The sequence below is a fragment of the Phalacrocorax carbo genome, chromosome 2 (assembly GCF_963921805.1).
Source record: "Phalacrocorax carbo chromosome 2, bPhaCar2.1, whole genome shotgun sequence".
Lineage (NCBI taxonomy): Eukaryota > Metazoa > Chordata > Aves > Suliformes > Phalacrocoracidae > Phalacrocorax > Phalacrocorax carbo.
This window is the reverse complement of record NC_087514.1, coordinates 85583138-85608194: the sequence shown is the minus strand read 5'-3', so window position 1 is coordinate 85608194 and position 25057 is coordinate 85583138. Positions and strand designations below refer to the sequence as shown.

Here is a 25057-nt window from a genome sequence, read left to right as displayed (position 1 = left end):
TACCTGGCATTTGTCAGTAGAAATGAATATCACAGTCTTATCTTACTGGCTTCTGTGTTGTTTCATTTTCTACACTGACTGCAGTTCTATCATTTTCTCCATATATCAGGACTGCAATTTTAATGTGCTTTACTGTAGTCCTGAAGAACAACACAGCTATCATTTTGATACAAGGCTTGTTGTGGGAAGAGGATGCCAGTCATAGACTTCATATTGTGTGTTGGCAGCTTTGTAGTATTTAGCTGTATGGGCATTGTTTCCCATTTTTTATTTCCCATAGAATTTATACAAGTCTATCCCCTGGAGTCCAAGGTTCAGTAAAAACTTTGTCCAAGTCCACCCACAGACAGAAGGGGATGCTTCCAAGATGCTTTTTTGGCAGAGACAACAAGCAAAGCATTCCTGCTCTGCACAGTAGGATGGAAGAGTAGGTCACCTCTTCCCCAGTAAATTTTGTGTAAACCTGGTGGAAATATTTTTGACATCACTAATGTGTAACCAGTTTGCCTGATAACTGGGTCACAAAGCAAAGGCTATGGGCATGTCCTCAGACAGGCACAAAGGTAATGCTAAGCAGAGCAAGAATGACCTGTTCCTGTAATAACAGTACAAAGTTCTAGAGCAGCTCAGTGCTACAGTCAAAATAGCAATCTCTTTTAAAACTGTGATTCCTAATCTTTTTCTCTGTCTCTAGAAACTAACTGTGAGAATTTTGATGAACGCTTCAATGTAATTTTATGTAATCTGATGTTGCCATGTAAATCTCTTTTATAGGTCCCTTTAGATGGAATTTAATGTGGCAAAAACCTTGTCATCAGAAGGATTAATGCCTGCATTAGCATTTCCGCAATAAAATCAGAAGCTAAGTGGTGGAGGCCACAGACACCTCAAACTTGGATTCCTCTGCTCTGCATTAAGTGCTGGAGTTTTATTACTTGCTGTAGGGAAGCCGTTGCCAATGCTTACAAGGAACTGCTTATCCCTGCTTCTCTGGGTCCTGTTTGATGGAGGTCTCCTAACGCCACTGCATCCACAACCACAACAGACTTTAGAAGCAGAGCCAACAGAGAATGTTGTCCCAGTGCCAGGGAGGAGGTCATCTGCCCAGCGAGTCAAACGTGGCTGGGTGTGGAATCAATTTTTTGTGCTGGAGGAGTACATGGGCTCTGAACCTCAGTATGTGGGAAAGGTAATTTTTCACTCTTTCTTTAAAAGTTGAAATGACACTGACAAATAGTAAAAAGTGCTATAAATGTGTACTTGTTTCTGGTGGACCAAACCTTCTTCAGCTGGCAGTAGTTCCCTCAGTTCATTCCCTTCACCATTCGCCCTGTCGTATAGCCACTATAGACATTATTATTTTTAGTGCACAAGTTTATAACATTTACTTTCTACCTGTGTATGTTTGTCTTATTTCCTTATCCTTGGATTTGGAATAAAGAAAAAAAAAAAGGGGGGGGGGGGGGCGGGTTCTGAGGTAAGTTTGTGGTGCACAGCTAACTGTAATTGAATCTACCGCAATAGCACACTTGATTTTTAGCAATGAATGTCAGACTGATATCAGAGATAAGATTTAAACCAGAAATCTCTAGCCCAGAACGCACAGTCGTTTCTGTGATTGGTATGGTTGCTCCAAGTCAGTTTTCAACTAGAGAAGATTCTTGCTTTTTGCTCTGTTATCTTGTCTCAGTATAATTTGCCTTTATTTCTGATTGTTCAGATTGTTTTCAAGTATTTCTAATATGTTTTATTGCTTCATAATTCAAACTCTTGCATTATAGCTTTTATACACTGTGTGCAGACACGCACACCCACACATGCAGAGAATTTATGCAATTCTTTCTCATTATATGACCACTGTTTCTGTAACAGGGCATAAGTAATTTCATAGCCAGCTGTTTGAGGCGTGTAGGGGGTGAATTTAGACAATAGAGTTTTCAGAATGGAAAGCTGGAAATAAGACCTGAAAAAAATAGTAGCACAGTATATAATTGTATGCCATATATAATTTTCAGTTTAAGTAAAGTCCCTTACTCAGTGAAACTAAGAGGTCAAGGATTCATTTCCTGGGTCCCCAAGTCCACTTCCCTAGACAGTGAGGTTCAAATTCACCTACCATAAAAATGAGGCATCATGCTTACCTTAACACCATGTTTTAACATTTTTAATGTAAAAGCTGGGAATGTAGGGGGTTTTTCTAAATACAAATAAAATTCACAGAAATTAATTTTCCTTCCGACCCTTCCAGGAAACTATTCTGAAAGAGGGTGTAGAAATAAAACATCAAAAGACTACATGTGGTTCACTAGATGATTTGACAAACCAGCCAAAAATGTACTTGGTTATTACATATGTAGGCATCAGTGTTAAGCACTAAAACATACTAGTCAAAACAATTTACAAAGCAGTATGTTTATATCACAAAGATAATGAGTTTGTTTTACAGTCTGAAGAGAGGGGAAACACATAATGAAAAGGTGCATCTTTGTGACATCTGGTTGATACAAATTACACTGTCTCTAACATGTATCTTTGTTCTGGTCGCTTGCTAAAGATGCAAACGAGGATTCTAATCACATTAGATGCTATAGCACAGGCAATGAGATTGCTTGTGCTTTTTACCTCAGAAGACAGAGAAGTTATTGCTGCACCACTGTAATTCATTAGTCTTTATTCCTTTATGTAAGATAGTCTGGGTAGTCATTTAGGGTCAGTTCTAAGCTGCCAAAATTAATATTAATTTTGCACAAAATTGACTATTATCAATACATTTGAATTTAAGCTTATAAACAACTTCAGAACTAATGGGTTATTTTAATTAAAAGAAACACTTATCACATCACAAAATTAGCTGGCATGTTTTTAACTCTTAAGACATTTTTTTAACTGTTACAAGTTGTGGAAAAGACAATTTTCAAATATGAGGAAAGATCTAATTGCAGTGTAGCACACACAATAGTGATATTTCTTGACAGGATATCATACACCAATGTTACCTAATAAATAAAATAAAATATGGAAGGATCTTGGTGGTAAAACACAAAGCAAATTAGGATGTTTAATTAATACATCTGTAATATTAAGTAAAAAAATCTGCTTCAAGAATAATGCAATTCATTGCAGATGATAATTTTTTCAATCTTTATTACCTGCTAAGCATCCTTTCCATGTTTATTATTACTTATTTTATTTATATTAACTGTTTGCTTCAATATACTGAAAAAAGAACCTGCTAATTTTTGCCTTCTTTGTCTTCTTTGCCTAATCTCTTAAAAAAAAACCAACCAAACAACAACAAAAAAACCAAAAACACAACCCAAGATGGAGATGTTAGTGTTTTCCCCTTATTTTTTGCAGAAGCTCTCAAAGAAGGTAGAATTTAGAGAAATTGTGCTTTCAAATCCAGATAGTGAAAGCCATGTTTAATATAAATTCAAACCATTGTCAACATACAGAAATACACTCAATGGTGGCTAGTCAATATCTTTAGATCTTATGTAATTTTTTTAAATCACAAAAAACTTTTAAGGTATGAATTGCACTTGAGTTCTTGATTGATTGCAGAAATAAATTTGGTTTATATTTACCTTAATTTAGCTTTATTCCAAAATCATATATTTTCAAAGTAATTATCTTTTATAATAACTATTGTGCTATATTTTAAAGTATTAATATTAATAAAGATATTAAGTATATTGTAAAGTGCAGGATATTTTATGTGACCTGAAATCACAGGGTTTTTATCTTCTTCTTCCAGCCATCGTAGCCAGACACAATATAGTCAGATGTGCATTGGCATTTATATTACTTCTCATAGAACTGCTGCACTAATAATGTCAGAGTAATTTATAAATAGGAGTTTAATGTGTCTATTAAATCAGCTGACAATTTCACTAAACAGATAGGGGTGACTAGTTAATTTTGGAAGCCACCTGTAAGACAACACAGATTTACAGCAATAATGTCAGCTGTTATCGGCCAAAGCACTTAATTCCTTTTATGTCTGTTTTTAGAAGACTATCTCAAGAAGTGTCAGGTTGCAAATCAAAATATAGTTTCAAAACTGATGGGGATTAGTCTATCTCAGAGTTAGAGACCTTGGAATAGTGCTTCATGTTGACACATTAAAAGCCATTCAAACTGAATATTAAATCAAAGTTTAGAAATCCTTTGCTTGTGTAATGTAGAAGGGCCATAAAAATCCATCAGATTACCAAACAAAAGATAGCCCCTTTAGTAGAGATCCATGTAAGCAGACCAAGGCTAAAAAGCAAAATTGGAATATGTTGTTGCCATGTGACCCATGAAAATTGAAGGGATGCTAGAAGTCTTGCTGTAAAATAAGGCTTGCTCGTGTACCTACTTTGCTGTGCTTCATGTGTTTTCCTGGTACTGTGAAGTTCCAGAAGGCCATGCAGAATAGCACATGTGTGGATTAAGATAAAAAAGTTCATTATTCTTTTTTTGTGCCAAAGCTCAGTCCTCACTAAATAGTGATAGAAGTCATCAGAGTGTAAGATCCTCAAACATGGCCATGTCCCAACACAGTTCATAACCACTAACAAGGTAGCAGTTTTAATTGACCTTACACAGGGGTAGCTCAAGGGTGTGCAACCCTGTCAGAACATGATAAATCTTGCTGTAAACTTTCTTTATTGTTGTGTTTCAATAGCGGCATGCTGTCGTGGTTCAGCCTCAGCTGGCAACTAAACACCACGCAGCCGCTCGCTCCCCCCCCCACACCCCTGTGGGATGGGGAAGAGAATCGGACAAGCAAAAGAACTTGTGGGTTGAGATAAGCACAGTTTAATGATTACAGTAAAATGATAATGATAAATGATTATGATAATAATGACAATAATGTTAATATAATAAAAGGGAAAAGGAAGGGAAAGGGAAAACAGGAAAAAAAACACGGAAACACAAAACGATACAACCGCTCACCACCCGCCGACCGACGCTGTCTGTCCCCGAGCCGCGATTGCCACCTCCCTCCCCCTGGCCAGCTCCTCCCAGTTAACATACTGGGCATGACGTTACACGATATGGAATATCCCTTTGGTCAGTTTGAATCCGCTCTCTCAGCTGTGCCCCCTCCCCTCCCGGCTTCTTGTGCACCCAGCAGAGCATGGGAGGCTAGACAAGTCCTTGACTAGTATCAGCACTGCCCAGCAACAGCCTAAACATCTGTGTGTTATCTCAACAGGGTTTTGTTTTCCATGCTAATTTCAAAGCACAGCACTATACCAGCTAGAGTGAAGAAAATTAACTCTATCCCAGCTAAAACCATGACACATGCAAAGGCAGTATAATAAAATGAAAGTTCAAGAGAACAAAATAGATGAGAACAGTATAGATTCTTCATTATCAAGATAATATTAACAAAAGTTTTTAGTTGTTATACATGTAGCATGCTTCCATTTATATATGTGTCTTTGCATTCCTAGTGTATGAATGCATTACATCTTCTCATGTTGTACACCTGCACAGCTGCTCTTAGTAAGGATTTTTGCTGTCTGTCCTCAAGCTTGACGAGGCAGGCATGCAGCCATTTGTACTGAGCGCAGACTGGGTGCATAGGAAAAGATTGCGAAGTCCTCTTCAAGGTAACAGCCATTTTTCTTCTGTTTTCCAGTGTGCAACAACTAAATATTCTCAGCTTGCCAGCTACTACCTTGCTAATGAATAACCTATATGTTTTGCAACATTTTGTTCTTTAAATCTCTGTTACATTATACATGCTTACATACAAACTGCTACAGATTTTTTTTTGTTATGATCCCCACCAGCTGAAAAAATGTAATAGGCACAACTGGCCTATGGCAGCATAGGGTGCATGTAACAATAAGGTATTTTTCATCTGACTCAGTCCTGAGAAAACCTCATCATCTTCAGAGGTTTTACCATATATCAAGTCAGAAACAGTGCTGATCTGGAGGAAGCAGAGCTCTGTATCTTTGACCAGACCAGAGTGCTTTTCTGAAACCTAATATTTTACCCTTTGCATCTGAAAAATGAGCATAGAACTCATTTATGCATTTTGTAGTGGATAGTATTTAATATAAGGAAATTAATGTTGACCACCTTCTCAGGATTAAATCAACACATCTTTCTGAATGCAGACTCAGATTTTACAGATATTTGCCCTCTTGGGTGAGTGTCTGGATGGTTTCATCTGGGATAGAGTTAATTTTCTTCCTAGCAGCTGGTATGGTGCTATGTTTTGGATTTAGTATGAGAATAATGTTGATAACACACTGATGTTTCGGTTGTTGCTAAGTAGTGCCTATACTAGTCAAGGACTTTTCCAGCTTCCCATGATCTGCCCGGTGCACAAGAAGTTGGGAGGGGAGGGGGCACAGCCCCAACAGCTGACCCCAACTGGCCAAAGGGATATTCCATACCATATGACATCATGCTCAGGATATTAACTGGGGTGGGGTGGGAGCAATCGTGGCTCAGGGACTGGCTGGGCATCTGTTGGCAGGTGGTGAGTGGTTGCATCATTTGTTTTTTCCTTGGGTTTTGCCCCTCTGTCTCTCTCTCATTGTTTTCCTTTTCATTTCGTCATATTATATTTTCATTATTAAATTGTTTTTATCTCATCCCAAGAGTTTTCTTACTTTTGCCCTTCCAATTCTCTCCCCCACCCCAACAGGAGGGAGTGAGCAAGGGGCTGTGTGGTGCTTGGTTGTTGGCTGGATTAAACCATGACAACAGGGCAGTCTGTGAAGGAAATGATAGGAAATTAAGGAAATGGGCATGAGAGGAAAATTTTTCGTGGTGAGGACAGTCAACCATTGGAATAATCTCTCCGGGGAAGTGGTTGACTCGGCCACCTTGGTCACTTTCAAGAGTCATCTGGACAGGGTGCTGGGCCATCTTGTCTAGACTGTGTTCTTCCTAGAAAGGTTGGACTAGATAATCCCTGAGGTCCCTTCCAGCCTGGGATTCTGTGAAATTTTGCACTGTTTGTGCAGAACCTGTTCTCAGACAAACAGATTTACAGTGCTGTGGCTATCTTTCCGGTGTTATTCACAAGCACTGAGTTAACTGGAAAGAAAAAATGAAATTAAAGAAAAAGAAATACATGCAGAGAATTTGAAAGCTACTGCCCTCTGAAGAAAAAAAAAAGCTTAAGTCTCTGTTCATAACTGTACCCTGATGAATCTGATTTTTTTGAAAAAATATTTCTACTAAATTTCTGCAAAGAGGGTCACAAAAATATTTCATTTAAAGCTGTCATAAGGGTTTTCCTAGCTTATCAGATTCTATGCCCACAACTAAGGTAATAATACTAGAGAGAGACCTGTATATCATTTCCATTAGACATTTGCACAGTGCTATCTTGAAGGAGATGAGAGTTGTTTCAGAGACCACTGATAGTAATGTGTTAATTGAATCCCATGATGCAGGACATTACAGCTACTCATTTCTGGACGATTTTAATACGAAAGATCTTCCAAACAGTATTTATAAGAATGAGCTTCTTCAGTACAATTTTATCCCACATGAATTCATATACCTTCCTCTGTCTATAGATACCATAGTGAAATTCTTGTTGGGCCTTACTGGTCCTTAGATGATAATTTAAAGCGTGATCAGGCATGATCACATTAGCCTGGCTTACTAAACTGACTGACTCTGTTTATACCATGCACATTTTCAAGTAAAAGCATTGTCACAATCTATTACAGATAAGAAAACTGATGATGAGAAACGAAACAGTAAAAAAAGCGTAAGAGGAGTCAGAACAGAGGGCAGAACTCCAGACTTCTCATCTTGCTGTGTTGAGCTGAGACCTTTGTCTCTCTCAATTCTGGCTGGTGAAAACAAGTGATGACTTTAAAAGCTTTGCATCCTGTATATTGCATAAAGTATGTGAGGCACAAAGCAATTTTGACAGTTGCACATGAAATTGTGAGAAGGAAGTAGAACCATGGAAATGCAAAACTCTCATGAGCAAGGCAGACTTGCACTTAATGTTTACTTTTGCAAGATGTATGAAGACCTAGTTTTATTGTCATGTGTGGTACACATGACAATACAACACAACGTTTCTCATCAGTCCAATGGCTTCACTTATTTATCGGTTTACCTAGGTAGCTCATAGTGGGAAAATTAAAAGCAAAATACTGATGGTAGCAGCACCTTTTGCCTGTAGTTCTTGCATCTATAAAAACTATATGAGGTATTTGGAGAAGAAGCAAAGATGAGAACTATGCTTTCATTAATTGCATGAGAGAGGAGAAAGAGTGAGTTCAGGACTAAGAGCGCCATATAAAAAGAAGGATCAACTTCTTGAGCTGTAATACAGATTTTAGGGGATGTAAAAGGTTGTGGTCATTGTTCTGGACTGCTAAGGAAGTCACAAATAGAAGTAGTTAAAACTCTAAAACTCAGCAGGCTTCATTGGCCAAGAATTCAGTGATCAGTGTAGGAGACTGAAGGCCTGTGAAGATGGTCCTGTTAGTATAAAGTCACCAGCTCTCACAAGATCTCTGAACACAGCTGAGTGGATGGTGCTAATGGTGTTAGCATGTGTCTGAAGGTTATGGTGTCAACACAGATGGAGAAATACAAATGACATAGAAATTAAACTGATATAATGAAAAGCCATATATCTATTGTAGTTTTATCTGGAATGTTTTTGTTTAAATATCTTCATCTGGTCATGAAGACCATTTCAACTAGGAAATATGTGAAAAGATAGTTTAAAAAAAGATTTACAAAACATTTTGGGGTGTTCTAAAGGATGGACAACCCAAAACATAAGCTCTCTTTTAATCCAAGAGAATTTAAAAATTTTAAATTTGTTTAATCTAAATCTGTAGTTTGGCTGAGAATTGCTGACTCACCTGGCAGCTGTGGAGATAGTGTTTCTGATATTCACATCAAACACAGACATGCATTATGTGTATCAGCAACTCAAGACTGAATTTATAACTAGTGAAACATTAGATCATCAATTACAAGTGAACTGAAGTTCAACAAGGCCAAGTGCAAGGTCCTGCACATGGGTCAGGGCAATCCCAAGCACAAATACAGGCTGGGTGGAGAATGAATTGAGAGCAGCCCTGTGGAGGACTCAGGGGGATCAGTGGATAAAAACTGAATATGAGCCAACAATGTGCGCTTTCAGCCCAGAAGGCCAACCATATACTGGGCTGCATCAAAAGAAGAGTGGCCAGCAGGTCGAGGGAGGTGATTGTGTCCCTCTGTTTTGCTCACAAACAGAGACATGGACCTGTTGGAGCCAGTCCAGAGTGGGGACACGAAAATTATTAGAGGGCTGGAGCACCTCTCCTGTGAGGACAGGCTGAGAGAGTTGGGGTTGTTTACTGAAGAGAAGGCTCTGGGGAGACATTACAGAGGCCTTCCAGTACTTAAAGGGGGCCTACAGGAAAGATATAGAGGGACTCTGTCAGGGTGTGTAGTGTAAGGATGAGGGGTAATGGCTTTAAACTGAAAGATAGTAGATATAAATTAGACATAAGTAAGAAATTATTTACTGTGAAGGTGGTGAGGCACTGGAGCAGGTTCCCCAGAGAAGCTGTGGATGCCCCATGTGGGGAAGAATTCAAGGCCAGTTTGGATGGGGCTTTGAGCAACCTGATTCTAATGAAAGGTATCCCTGGCCATGCCAGGGGTGTTGGGACCAGATGAACTTTAAAGTCCTTTCCAGCCCAAACCATTCTGTGATTCTATGAAGGAGAAACTAGCTGAAGTCACAAGATCTCCTTTTTGGAAATGTATCAGAAAGCCAAGTAGGGAATTAAATAGAATTAGCCAAACAGCAAGATAAGGAAAACTATTAAATACCTATAGAAATGTCTGTATCTGGTTAAACATGTGTAAATCAAAGTAACAAGGAAATTCAGAAATGGAATAAAATTTATGATTGCTGCAACGTGTGAGGTGTTAAAAAAAAAAAGGGATAGCATAATACCTCACTCAAACATCCTACAAAAATATTAATTCTCAATAGGAAAATTCAAATTATAGAAATATTAATGAAAGAATTGCCAGAAGACAGAAGGCTAGTTTAAATCTCAGGATTTCCAATCTATGAGACAGCTTGTTTTTTCAAAATGTGGACTTTTTTTGTTTCTTTTGCTCATTACAGGAGGATGCCTACTTGATATAAAAACACTATTTGCAAAAAAAAAAATTAGAACAGCAAGCTTCATAAATTTAAATTTATAAAATTTATTTCATAATTCCACTTAATTTTAAAAAATATGTTAAAATGTGAATATTTGCATCATTTAAATTAATCGTTTTAATAAAATATGCAGAATTATATTCACATTATGAAAACATAGTGTAAAAAAATCACCACTGAAATTCAAAAATATTGTATGAATAGAAAATAAAATTCATTACAAAATTCAAACTTAAAGTCAGTTTTTTCAAATTAAATGCCAAATATCCTGAAACAAAAGCATTTTCCCAGGAATAATCAACCAGTTATTAATTAGGCATGTTTTCCAAGAAAAAAAAAAAAAAAGAAAAATTTCCAATCAAGTGCCCAGCACCAGCCTGTAGGAGAAGCTAAAGGGTTTTTTAGGCACTACAGTTAATATCCTTGTATGTAACTTATAAACAGAAGTGAAGGTAATTAGGACTGACAGTCTTGTGAGGTGTTGCAGTTACATCTATCATGGTTTGCGAGTCAGGGCCCTGAAAGTCTTTTCACAGTAGACGTCCTAAGGTGCTAAAACCCTTAAAAAGTATGTATATCACACTGAAAAAGTATGTATATCACACTGTAATTTGTAAGTCTGTCTGATACAGAAAGCAACGGACTTGGAGCAGGTATTGCTTTTATGACATGTACCGTTTCCCTCTCTCACCTACCTCCATGTCCCACAGGCTGTAAATGACCTCTCTTCTCCCTCTAGAAATAATGATCCTCTAATCCTTCTCCTGTCTCCTTGTACCTGACATCCACTCTGCTGCAAAAGCTCCAATCGCAACCGCTTTACTCCTTACAGAGGGTCTGTTACATATCCAATTACATTCTGGGCAATGAACCCAACTTACAGTTAAGTTTGAACGCTGCAGCTTCTGTTTTGATTTGAAGTACACCTTGTGTAGACAACACTTGCTTACATTTTCTACATACGTTGGTGCAAGTTCAGTGAAAGGAACTGCTTTCATAAATGATCCTTGTATTTGCTAAAAATGATTTATATATAGAAGAGATTAGATTACATGTTTTCCACCTGGGAAAAAAAAACCCTGCAAAGTCAAAAAAATGTCTTAACAAAGAAGAAAAGTGGAATGTGACAAGGCTAAAACTGAGGAAACAATATTACATTAAAAAAAACATATATTATTCACGTGTCCCAAATAGTGGAAAACTTTTGTTATAGGAACAATTGTGTAGTTCTGTCTCTATTGTCACTTGTTCTTGAACATTTACTCAATCTAAATATAGATTATAAAATTCCAGATAATCCAATAATATTGTAGAGTCATTTACAAACAAAAGATTATGCTGTTTCTAAGGGTAGAAGATGAACTCAAGCATAAGAAAAGTGTGGTTGAAAATTGGCCTTCTCTTTTCTTTCCAGGATTATTTTAAAACTCTGATAAATCCCCTGGCATCCTTCACTGTGTGGTCCCAGAAGCATGTGTACTATGACTGCTGCACTGTAGTGATATATATGTTATAATGCTATATAGGCAAGAGAGGATGCCTAAGGAGAAAGGTGCTTAAGCTGACACTGCTGGATGGCTTTTCCCTCCCCCCACCCCAACCTGGGGGCTGATATTTTACAGAAGGTGAAAAAGGGAGGAGAAAAGCTGAAAGACATAATAATGAGTGAAGAAAATGTCCACCAGTATTGACACAGGCTGAAAGTAAACCTAATATAGTTTTAATTACTAGTTACTATCTTAAATTTAATATTCTTCTGGAGAAGGTTTTGTTTCATAAATACACATAAGGAAAAAAGCACCCTGTTGATCTTGCTACATGACAAAATATAAAAAGGGTAGGGGAAAACCAGGTTAAAATAGAACAGGTGAAATAAGATTTGAAGTAATACTCAGGAAGTAAGATGGCAAGAGAGGGCACTTTTATACAAACTCAGAAATTGTAGCAATAAAGGTGTAGGCAGATGGTAATGGAGGCAGTTAGGATCCCGGTCCCCTTAGAGCTCGTGGGGCTCCTGCTGTTGCCGTGGAAAAGTGGAATTGCAAAGGACGTCCCATACACAGCGTCACAGTATACAAGCTGTTCTCTTGCTGCACTAACATTAGCTAGTTAAACAACAAAAAATTTCTTACTGTAGGTTCACATGCCTGTACTTCATTGTATTCTGAAATTATTGGGTCCAGTGATGGTAGCCAAAATGTTACAGGTTGAGCCACTGCAATGTTAGCTTAAATAGTAAAAAATACTTCAGAAGTACAATGGGTTTTGTCTAAACAGCTGTACGCAGTATTTGTTCTTGTATTTACAACAAGAGAAAAAAGTGTGTGTAGAGAACAAAGCCAAGCTTGGAAAAAAAACCTTCTGTCTTCTAGCACCAGCTTTAATTACAGAGGTTATTTTCTTGTGTACATTGTATTTATTTTAACTCAGTCTCTGAACACGTAAACTAGAGTTATTATTGATACTGCCATTATGACCTTGCAACTGCTTGCTAAAAAGAATAGATTTTCACTAACAGATGGATTATCTGGATATCAGTGATGTGGACACTATATTAGTGTCAAAAAATACTTAACTGATCACTGAAAGAAATATTACTATGTTTCATCCTGGACACTTTTGTGCTGTCTTCAGTGTCAGTAAAGATTTAGGCTGGGGCCTATGTTGTAACCTGATCATAAATGAACTGGGAAAGGGTGTGAGTATCCAAGTGACAGTGTTTGCTGTTCATATTAAACTATTTGAATTAGTAAAGACAAAGGCTGAACAGGAAGAATGGGAAAAGGACCTTATGGAACAGGATTAAAGTAATAGATGAAATTTTATATGAAGTGGTACACACTAGGGGGAGGAGCGGATAAGTCTAACTTCATTACAAAAACGTAATGTTCTGAGGCAACCATAGTCTCTCTCAAATGAGATCTTGTTTTGTAACAGTTGTATGTACATTTGCTCAGTGTGTGGTGAGTGCCAAAAAAGCTAATGGGATGTTAACAATTCTTAGCAGTGGCAGGAGAAAATAAATGTCATTAATACAGCTTTGATTCTAAATTTCTGGTGAGCCTGTATCTTCAACACTGTGTGAATTATTTATCTCTGGTCTCATAGAGGACAGGAGTCCCAAAGAAATGGGAGAAGTACACAGGAGGATACGAAGGGAATCAGTACCTTTGGACTGACTCCTTGTTAATGAACGACAGATTAAGATGGGATTCCTTAGCCTGGAAAAGAGGCAAAGAGGAGGAGGTATGATAGGTATCCATAATGTCTAGAATAGAGTGGTGAGGCTCAAGGGGGAGGGATGGGGAATGATGGGGGGCATCAAATGAATCCAACTGGTGGCACATTCAGAGCAAAGAAAGGGAAGAGATTCTTCACAAAATGTACAAATCCGAAATAGGGAGCTCCCTGCCACAAGGTGCTATGGATATTGAATCATAGAATCATAGGATCATAGAATTGTTAAGGTTGGAAAAGACCCTTAAGATCATCGAGTCCAACCGCTAACCTATCACTGCCAAGTCCACCACTAAACCATATCTTCAAGCACCACATCTACCCTTCTTTTAAATACCTCCAGTGATGGAGACTCCACCACCTCCCTGGGCAGCCTGTTCCAATGCCTGACAACCCTTTCGGTGAAGAAGTTTTTCCTAATATCCAACCTAAACTTCCCCTGGCACAGCTTGAGGCCACTTCCTCTTGTCCTATCACTTGTTACTAGGGAGAAGAGACTGACCCCCACCTCGCTAAAACCTCCTTTCAGATAGTTGTAGAGAGCGAATTTTTTCATGTGTGTGAGAAGAACACAAAGTAGTTAATGAAAAATCAGTCTGCTGAAAGCTGATAACTACAGAGTCACCACTAATGTCTCCACAAATTACTGGAGGCTTGGAAATTATGTGGTGAACTGTGCTTTCTCTAACCTTATGCTTTTCTCCAGGTACCCATTTTTGGCCTTTGCCAGAGACAGAGTTCTGGGTTGGAGGCCACTTGCACACAGTGCAGCACACCATTCTTCTGTGGGGATCATTGGTAATCAACAGATGTTCTCCTCCACCTAAGAAAAAATGTTAATGAGGTGTCTTAAATGAGTAGTTTTTATTTTGGATATGTCCCCAAAAGTGACTCATTTAACTTCATTGAAAGTCATTTGGACAGTTTGATGGGCAGGAATATTATCAAAGAACAATTCAGTTCTAAATAGAGAAATATACTTGCTTAAATATTATTTTTCCTAGTGAAAATATAGACATTACTCATTATATGTAAAATGCAAATACCTGGAGTACTTCATGTAGCAATGTACTAAGTCTTTAGCTAATGTGGCTATATTAGTAATAATATTAGCTTAGGCAGCTTTAAAACAGTAGTGCAGATCAACGTCCTAAGGCGATGTTCAGAAAAATGTCCCGTTAGCAAGAGTTTTGTGATATTGTTGCAAATATTCATGCCTTGCAAGCTTTCTCACTCCCTACCCTTTCACATCGTTTCATTAGTTTTCTAGTCCATGTAGCTGGCGGAAGACTTTCCTTTAAAAGATCTTTAAAAAAAGCTGAGCCTACTCAGGCTCCCTATAAGCCCCTCAGAGGATGCCTTAACTCTAAAGTTGGCCTACGCTGTGATTGGCTGCGGGTATACTTACCGTCCCGTTAGCTGAGGAGCTAGGCTTGTGCTGCAGCCTGCATACACAGTTTTCCATGCTGCCTGTGTGATTCTCTCTATGCTTTCAGGCAAGAAGGAACCAGCTCTACCTGAGCTCAGGCCAAACTGAACATGAGAGGGGACTTGATCAGGTGCAATGAAACCACCCAAGCAAGCTCGTCACCCACATGTAACACAAATGTGACAACCTGTGAACTGCAGTGGTGCCTGCATTCAAACCCAAACTCAAACATGACTGCAAAAGACAGATATGAAGCACAAATATTCCCACATGTCTTCTTGCTGGGATGTTTTAGCTTTTTATACAAATCTTACACCATTCTTAGAAAATGCAATGTCATTCAAATCATGCTTTTCAGTCTATTTCATGAAACTAAAATGACCTGTTAAAGTGGATAAGAGTTGAAATGATGTCACGTTAGTCTGACTGCCTGACAAGCTGAAACACAAAAAGTAAATGAAAGGAAGGTTTTGTTATACCTTCTGCTTTACCTCTGTGGAAGAAGTCCTTGTTTATCTTGCAAATCCAAAAACCTTCAGAGTTCTTTATACATTTGCATACAGTCTTTATATTCAAAATGAATACCACATAAACTGAAGGACAGTAAATGTTTTATGTGCAGGTTGAATAAGAATTTAGGCCTGTCAGGAGTGTGTACACTAGCCTTTTTAATTTTTGTTAATTCTGTGGGTCTTCAAAAGTGGTTTTCTGGCGCTCAGTTCCACTTGCCCTTTAAAGAAGCTTAAGGTGAAGCAAGATGAGAGAGAAATTTCTGTTCCAATATCTTAGAGGATAATGTCAATAAATGTGTTTTAATTAATAAAACCTTTTCTACCTGTGACTATGGCAGCGAGCATGCCGTAGTCCCTGGCAATGACACTGCACTGTTCACCAGAGGTTGTTCTATTCAAATTTTTTTATGTCATTGTTTTTCAGCAGTGATATTTGAGTAAGCTGTTGATCACAGCTGATTATGTCTTTATTCTTTTTTCTTGTATCTTGGTGTTCATGTAGAGTTACTCAGTTGACAAAGAGGGTTCAATTTTTTAGTATTTCGTAGCAGAGAAACCAAAGACAGTTTCTTTGGTGTGTCAAAAAACAGATTTGGTTAGTTAACAAGAGTTCTTGTGTCAAAAAAACATCAGCCTATAGATATTTATGTATTACGGCTTCTGTGAATTAAGGATTACAATTTAAAAAGTGGTGCAGAGCAGTCTAATTTCTGTAACGATATGTCTTTTCTTGTTGTGAGCAGTGAAGCATAAACTGCCAAAGAGCAAGCCAAGAAAAAAATCTCATTTACGTTCTTAGTGCAATGTATATCTTCTAGAATCTGAGAGCACTTTTTCAGCACTATCATATAAGCCAGTTAATAGCTCCTGCTTGTCAAATCCAGCTGTATCAGCCCAACAGCAGGTAACTGCTTCTAGTTTAACCCTAATTGATGCCAGTAGTAGAGTCCTAGAAAAAAATCGATGAATGTTTGCGGAATCAAGAGATTCCTGCTTAAGCCTAATGAATTCTGGCAGACTACATTTGTGCAGTTTAAGAACTGTAATAAAGCTGCTGAAAACTTGAAACACTGACCAGTTTTAATGAGAATTTCTTTTCAGTAAGGGTATGTGTTACTGTAGCATTTTAAAAACATACAGTATTTACTTCTGAGTAATTTCTATACTGATAGACGAATTTGGTATTATCAAAAAATTAAAGGTCAGTAACACTTGTTATCTATGTTAGAAACAATAATTTTGGCTTTTTTGTATAGCAAAACACAGAACCAAAAATAAGGTCTCCTTTCATCTGGGATGCAAACAAAATTGGTTTACTTTATTTACCATTTTGACATGTTCATTGCAATGCTTTGTTTGCCATGTCTGAAAGCTATTGTAAGGCCTGGTTCTGAATTGTACTTACTACATCATTCTTTCTTCAGCAAGCTGTGTGTAAAATTCTGCCAGATGAGCCCGGTAGCAACTATAGCAAATTTTTATTACCCAGGGTAGTAAAATTAGATATATTGTCAATTAAAAAATAAACTAATGTGTAACCTATTCTTTTGGTTTGGAGGACTTTTCTTTTTTTAAATTGTAATTGATCCTACACAAAATGAATTGTTCTGTCCTCTACACTTATTACCATCTCTATAAAGAACTGTGATTCAGAGAGGTGCCTTTATGGGCCTCATCACTAAGGCATCTGAACATTGCAATAATTACCCTTGCGTGGCTCTGTGAGGCAAGAAAGTATTAGCTCCTTCCCAAAAGTAGGGAGTTGAGGCACAGGAAAGACTGAACTACTTGTCAGAGTAATTACCAAAGTTATACTGAAACCCTAGAGACTAGCAAGTCCATCCTTCTGATTTTTTTTTATTATTTTTTTTTACAAGTGTTTTTTGATATAAAAAATGGCCTACTGTTTAATATTGTCTGAATTGTTATGTAGGGAGTTCTGTCTATGCTGAACAACACAGTAACAGAGCTGGCCAGATCTGCCTACCTGGAAATGAAATAAAGGATTACTGATTAAATTCTTCTACATCCAACCACTGCAGTGTTCTTTAGATTAAATAGTTACCTTCCAAGTCCATTCCTGGTTTTGACATTAATATTGTCAAATTTGTAACTGCAAGGTGAAGTAAGCTCAAGGGAAAGAGGGAAGGGGAGAAAAGGGCAATACTGTCAATTCCTCACTAGCCTACTGTATTCATAGATCATCAGACTAGATCACAAAATTATTAAAATAACAGAGGAAACAGGCAATCAAAAATATTGTGCTGTTAAACTCATAATAATCTATCTGCATTATGCATTATGCTTCTTCATTTGTGTTCCTTGGAATAGATTGTTAACTTGTTTCTTTGGGGAGCCCAGCCCCAGAGACTGATTCTGAAGTAATGGCTTCCTCAATGTATTAAATAATTCTGACAGGCTGCTCATTTTCTTTAATTACCTCCAAGTATCAGTAGTTAAAAACTTGTAAAAAATAATGGTATAAGTAATTAGCCTATTGACATTACTTTTCCTAGAGGCTATACAAGATAATAAGAAATGTGCACTGAATTTGATCACATCTTATACATTATACAGATAATTTTGCATTATTGGGGAAAATTTAAAATTTTATTATTTCATGGAAAAAAAGGCTGCAGCCCATCTGCCCAATATCCACCAGACAGGAACCAAAGATTCTTTAATTCTGTGTGTTTGTGTGGGCTCTATTGCTGTGTTTGTTAATGATGTACAATTGGTAAGCTATGAGTTAGATAAATATGCAGAAGTTATTTGCTTCAGTAGTTAATCTCCAGTGTTACCTGACAGTAATGTAGTAAAACTGTAGGGAAAAAGTTATAAAGATAAATATAGGTAAAATTATGCAAGGACTTAGGAAAGCCATTGTCATTGTATCATGCTTATGTATTTAAATAGCTGAAAGTCATTTATAGTCTTAATATTCATGGGTGTTGTAAGCTATAGGACAAGATGAGCAAGGGCCAAAAACAACGCCTACAAAGAAAAATAATGGTGACATTTGTTTAAATGCTGCCAATATCCCACACATTTTGACAGACTTTATTTACACAAATCCTTTTCAGGAAATTTGTCCTCAGATTCAGGGATTTTAAAGTAACTTTTTGGTTTTTTCCTGTTAAATTCCAGTTCACTTCACATTATGGCACTGCTAATTTTATAACCAGCTGATGAGAGTTGTATAGCTTTACTTCAAAAGAAATTGCCTTTGTTTACAATACAAACATAAACCAAAGCCCACTTCCATTTTGATCTGTGTCCAAAAAATAAATTGGACCTTTCCTAAAAAAATCTTTTTTTATTTTCTCAGAATAAAGAAATGTATATTATCCTTCTTAAATACTGAAGTTCTGATCATGTTTCAGAATTGTGGCATTTGTGTGTTACCTGATAGATGGTGAATCTCCTTGAGCGTTTTCATTCTAATCTAAAGTGCACTTCTAGGCCAAATCTCTTGAACATTCAGACTTACTGTACTTTTGTTGACATCAGGAGAGGTCTTAGAAGGTACAAACTAGATCACTTTGGGAAAAAAATAAGCTGAAAAGGTGCACTACATGAATTGGGACTTAGTCCATCAAACCAGATGAGATCTTGTGCACAGCAAAAAAACACTGAGGTGCATTTATTGTGGACATTGTTCCTCAGCATCAGCTGCTTCTTTCTACAGATTCAGTCTTACTGGTTCACGTTACATCCTAACATAGGTACAGCTTGTGTCTAATAAAAAATAGATATGGAAAAACTACCCAAGGCTCGGCGAGAGCTTGCTTGTTCACTCAGCCCTCTTTCCCTAAATTTTAGTTAAGTTTTCTGGTCCTTTTAAGAAGAACTACTGAGCAGAAGTGGTTTATACAGTCAACTGTCCAAAAGCAAGGAAGAAATTACCCAGAATAGTAGCATAAAGTAGGAGAGTATGACCTCAGTTTTGGAGTAGCTCTATGTGATATTTATATTAAGATTTATGTTTATACAATTTATATGCATAAATATGCCATATTTTCATGCTGGTAATGTACACCTCAGTATACAATCCTTGAAAACCCTACGTACTAGAAAATAAGTGTACATTTCTTGCCCAAAATCAGAGCAGAGACAGGCAGCAGAGTCGGAATAAATGAGCTTCCAAGGTACAGAGGGAAGAGAGGTTCCTCAGCAAAAAATTTCCATTGCCTGCTCATGAGTATATCCCGGTGTGTTGTTGAAGCGCTTTTCAAACAAATAACCCCCAGGTTATATTCATGGAGTCGTGTGTGTGTGTGTGTGTGTGTGTGTGTGTGTGTGTGTGTGTGTGAACACTTGTATATATTCACAAAAATGTCTATTACCTGTATGTGAGGTCTACAGGTGGACTACAAGTCTAAAATAAAGCCTCAGTAAAAGTTGCATTAGCCCATGTGCCTTCTTTTTTTGGCTACTTTTTGGCTATTACTTTTTGCATTGTGAAAAAAAACACACCAAAGAATAAAAATTTTGACACAGATCATTTATGTTGAAGTCACTCAGAGATTTCCATTTTAACACATTTTGACTTGATCCCACTTGATTGGTAAGACTAAGCATGAAACAGGTGAAGTTATAAGAATCATGACAGAGAAATGAAAAATTATTTGTTGATGTATTTGGTTTAGGAAATATGGTCTATTTAAATATTTTTTCACTGCAATATTGAAAGATAACATGAAGTCTAGTTAATTTTTTTTTTTTAATGGAAAAAAAAATTAGAATAGTCCAATACAAAAATGAATTTTTCAGGAGAAAAGTTTTGGTGTGAAAAACAGTAAAAGAAGTTTTGAAGAACAGAAGTAATTTTCTAAATACTGTTTTATACTCTTAAAAGAGAGTACATTTATTCCTGTGAAAGCCAGTACTTTCTCCTGAATACGGGTTCATGAAAATATTCACTGTAGCTTTTTTCTAAACTACAAAAATTAATATTTCAAAACTTTTTAGATATGAAAGAGATGAGAAAGGATGCATCCATTATTCACAATCTGTGATAGAGAAATCTTGTATGTAGAATGCAGTCTAAAATGTCATCAGTTTTTTCCTTTAAGATTCTCATAAAATGCATATTTTTAAAATACTTGGCTATGTAAAATTAATTTGCCCTTTCTTTTTGAAACATTTGCTAGCTGTTTTGCAACATCGATTAGTAATGCATATGACTTACACATGTTTGATCATATTCTTTTATTTTTTGTCTTCTTTTCTCTTATTTCTTTTTTCTCTTCCATGTCCACCAGAAAAAGAACTACTCTAAAACAAGCATATGGAAAATGTGGGTGCAAAATCAGCAGCTGGGGAAACTTCATTTGATTATTTGCTTTTGTGCTGATAAATGATAAATTCAACTTTTCTTCTCATAGACCCTCTGGTTCCACTCTCTCGACCTTTAGAGTTTTCATTCTTAAACCTTCATTGAACTGACCCATTTCATATGGAAGGAGGACAAGTTTGCTTTGGTTGGTGTTTTCTGTCAAGATCATAATCTCTGCTCTTCTTCAGAATCAGCTGGAGTTACTGGGACTGTTCATTTCTTCGGTGTTCCCAGCTGCAGTTGTACGATGTTAGATTATTCTGCTTCACTTCTCTGATCTTTGTTTGGGGTACTGTGGTTTGAATGAAAAGAGAACTTAATGTTCATCCAAAGCTGCTATTGTGCTGGAAGGCAGCTAAAAGATAGAGTATTGCCATTAAAGTCACTACATTTTCACTGAATTCTGTTTACAAATTATACCATTGAGCTACTTCATACCCTTTTATTTCCTTGTCTGTTGCCCTTCCTCTAAGTAGGGTTGATAATACCCTCTGTAAACTGATGTATGGTTATCATCTGTAGCTCTTATATGAACATGGGTTTGTAGAACCTGAACATCATTAACTTTCCTGTGTTAAAGTCCGTAATACCTCCAGGACTTTGACAGTGTGTTGCTACTCAAATCCTATATACACCCCACAGTGCTGATATGTGCTGTTAATTTGTTGTTGCCATGACTAGTTTATTGCTTTGCCTGTCCACAGGGAAAAGTGTTTTTCCACCCTTTTCACAACAGCCAGTACTGCTCAGCAAGGAAATATAGGAGTTCTTGTGGACAAAGCAGAGAAAGAGATGGGTATCTGCTGCCCTGGTGTAGCATGATGCAGACACTTCTGTGGGAGAGAGGTAGGTGCAGCAGCAGGAGCAGCCCACAGAACGTAGTCGGTAATACTGGGAGAAAAAGGGTTTATTTGCACTTTTGGGAAGTCATCTGAAAACACCTTACAACCTTCCCTCAGTGGTTCTGGTGCATCTGTGTTCCTGTGCCGAGGAGGATGTGTGTTAGAACACTGCACTGCAGCCACAGGGAGAAATATCCTCCAGCTGAGATACGTAACTGCTCCTTAATAACCTCTTCATAGGTAGGCACGTATCTTTTCTTAGCTGTGCTTTGTACTGCCCAGCCTGGCTGAAACACCTATTCATCTGCTGATCAAAGTCATGGCATTCACAGATCACTGGCAAGTTGGAGACCCACCCTGTGTAATTCTTTTCTGTCTTCCGAAGAAGTTTCTTGTTGCTTTTTCTTAAAAATGAAAAAAAGTGTCTTTTGAGGGCAAACTTGTTTTAGTACAAAGGCCATGTATTCCAAATTTTTTTGAGGAGATTAACCAGCATTTCTAAGGTTCTTTCATGTGTATGAACAAAACAATTTTTTTATTTGTGGAATGAAGAGAGCCCTTTGGATTCTCCCATTGTTTTCTCTTCTAAAATACAGATTCCATTCACATTCACCTGACATGTAAGAATGAATTTGTGTAGGTTTATTTTTTCAAGGGTAAATATTAGAGTTTTTTACTGAAAAAGAAAAATCCCAATTAATCTCATATTCCGTAGTCAGTTCCATGATGCTGATAATAAAGGAGTCACACAAACCCAAAAATTGTCACCATGGGTCCACAATACTAAGAGTTGACTACAAAAAAGATGCTTTAGGAAGTCAGAAATGCTACACTGCTACTAGCTGCAGCTGGTATATCAAATTAGGAAGAACGTAAATTACTGTTGCTCCAGGTAACAGCTGTTCCAGTAATGAAAACTCCACTACTCTGAAGTACTGTTTAAAACAAACTAATGTTAAGATTATCTTATGGGAGATCACTGTTATAATGGCTTGTTAATCATGCTGGCTAAGCCCAGTCTAACTAGGTCATTAAGTTAATTAACAAATTAGCAAAGAAACCTTAACGTATTTATGAATTTTGAAATTTTAGCTGGGGTGACTCACTAATTTTATCCATTTTAAAGAAATAATTATAGAAAATTTAGTATTCAGTTGAATTCTTACAGAAGAACACCATCCTGAGAAGGCTGTAAATGTGCTGGGACACAGTTTATTCATGATTTCATAGCATGAGATTTCATTGTGACAGGTGTTTGGCATCCCACAACACCAATTCATGCTTCCTGTAAATGTATTGTTAAAATAAAAAATATGCACTTTTAAGACATGCATATAGTAAATCAAAAGCTCATTTTTGCTTAAATATTTTCTTTTGCATGTGCTACATGATTTTTCAAAGCATATTTTGCAGCACTCAAAACAAGGCCAGCTGGATGCCAGTGAGGGATGAATCTATTCTGAAAGCTTAAAAAGGCCCACTACAACTGAATGCTGTATTCTTTTCATGCCCCTAAGCCAGCTTCTCAAAAGACTTAGTTTTAGAGTAAAGGATGTAGCTCTAAATTGGATTTCATAGCAGCTCAACAAGAATGGCTATTTCCCCATGCAGGTGTGGAAGGTGAAGGTAAAAGTGGGAAGCTCTGTGCACAAAGCCTTTTTCTTTTTCTGTTCTTACTCAGTCAAACTCCCCATTGTTCCTTTAATAGAACCAGCTCTATGGGGCACATGGCTGGTACAAATAGACCTGTGCCCTGCTGTGGTTTTTTCAGTTATGTGGTATCCCATATACGTAAATAAAGTGCAATACTACAGAGTACAGCCTTGCAGATCTTCCCATGTGTGGTTGGAACACTGTTTTCAGAGGCTGCACCTGCTATGTTCATGTAGTGACACACTATGATCATTGTTGAGGAGGTAGATCTTGGCTCCTGAATGACATAGGAAAATATGGCTTGCCTCAATGTTAGAGAGCAATGCTCCTTGATTACTGTCAGCAATACTTACAAGAGAACACTCTTGTAAGGCAGTTTTCACTGCACTGAATCTATACAATTCTGCAGAAGATAGATCGTCACCAGATATCCTTGAAAAAAATGAGATTTTCTAACAAATAACTTTGCACTGAAAACTAATATTTTAATATTCAATTTGTTGATAGAATTAGAAACACTAGCTTTCCACAGATTCAGTAATTTGTATATCTGGAGTATTTTCCTCTCAAAAAAAAAAAAAAAAGATGAACAACAGAACTAACTACTATTTTCTGGATTACTCATTTCTGGCAAATTTGTTTGTCAATAAGTGTAATTACCTCTTCATTCTTTGATTTGGTTTAACCAAAAGCACTCTGTTTATACATTACCTTCCTGAAATAATTGGATTCTTGCAGTAATTTACTTATTGTCCTATGTAAATTAGACTACATTATCCTTTATTGTTAAATTGAGTCCAATTTATGGTGCAACTATTGCTAGAGTAAGAGTTTCATTAATAAACAGATGATAATCAGTTTAAGATTAGCTGACCTAATTCTAAAGAGGTACCAGTGTTCTGTGATGTCATTAACACATACGTAGTTTCTATACACGTTTTTCAGGTATAGTTAAAATTCATCTGCCTCTAGATTGTATGTTTTCTTGAAGTGCCTTATTCACATTAGGGATTCTCTGTTATTCAGTGAGTAAAAATGTTTGTCAGAACAAAGCAGAAATTTATTCTTTATCATAAGCCATGTTTACATTGTCTTTTTAGAGAGGCACAAGCATGTTTCTCAATCCTGGTTTCAATATTTGGAATAAGTGTCATAAGAAGATGAACTTGAGAACTGTGCTGCAAATCTGTGAAAAATTAAAGGCAGACAGCAAAGGAAATAGATGATGTTTGATGCTTAGAAGATCTCCAGCCAATGAATTTATTATTTCTTAATAGCTAAATCTGTTCTCATGTTCAAAAAGGGCATATGCAAATCATCTACCACACCAAAGGAATATTTTTTAGGAAAATTGCTAAAAAAGGCTTCCTGTTTTGAATATGACTTCCTTGACTATAAATAGCAGCTACTGCAAATCCAGGTGAATTTAGCTACCAATAGCTACAATATTTGTTGGTGAAAGAAGACTTACTTCTGTGAACATCAATAAACAGATAAAAGCACTGTCACATAACAAGCAACTCCTGTACCAGTTGGTGTGTTTCACAGTAATTTCTGTCTATCTGAAGATTTATTGTTAAAATTGCAAAAAGCATTATTTGATCAAGTTTATCCCATCTCTTGAATCCTGAAGCAATCAAATTGCACTATCTGAGGTTCTGGAAAATGACTGGGGGGAATGATTTCCACACAAGAAAAGACAAGACTTTTTTTGTTTCTATTTTAAGATCTTCAGTTCGTTAAAACTTAAAAGTGGAAAGAAAATTTACCTAAGTGTGTGAATTGAAACAAAAGAAAATGTTTACTCTCACTCTGCAGGAAAGTACCCTGCTAGTACTCTACAGGTGAGTACTCTGCTAGTACTTGCAAGGCCCTAATTAT

General features: G+C 37.0%; 1 protein-coding gene across 4 annotated transcripts in view; it reads left to right on the top strand.

Moving 5' to 3' along the window:
- The window catches only part of CDH12 (cadherin 12), a 591360-nt gene that overhangs the window by 427094 nt on the left and 139209 nt on the right, over positions 1 to 25057 (top strand). For all 4 annotated transcript variants that reach the window (XM_064443425.1, XM_064443423.1, XM_064443424.1 and 1 more), the window contains one exon: positions 775 to 1189. In XM_064443425.1, the coding sequence (XP_064299495.1) occupies positions 959 to 1189 (231 nt within the window). In that variant the 5' untranslated portion in view covers positions 775 to 958. The remainder of the gene's footprint in view (positions 1 to 774; positions 1190 to 25057) is intronic.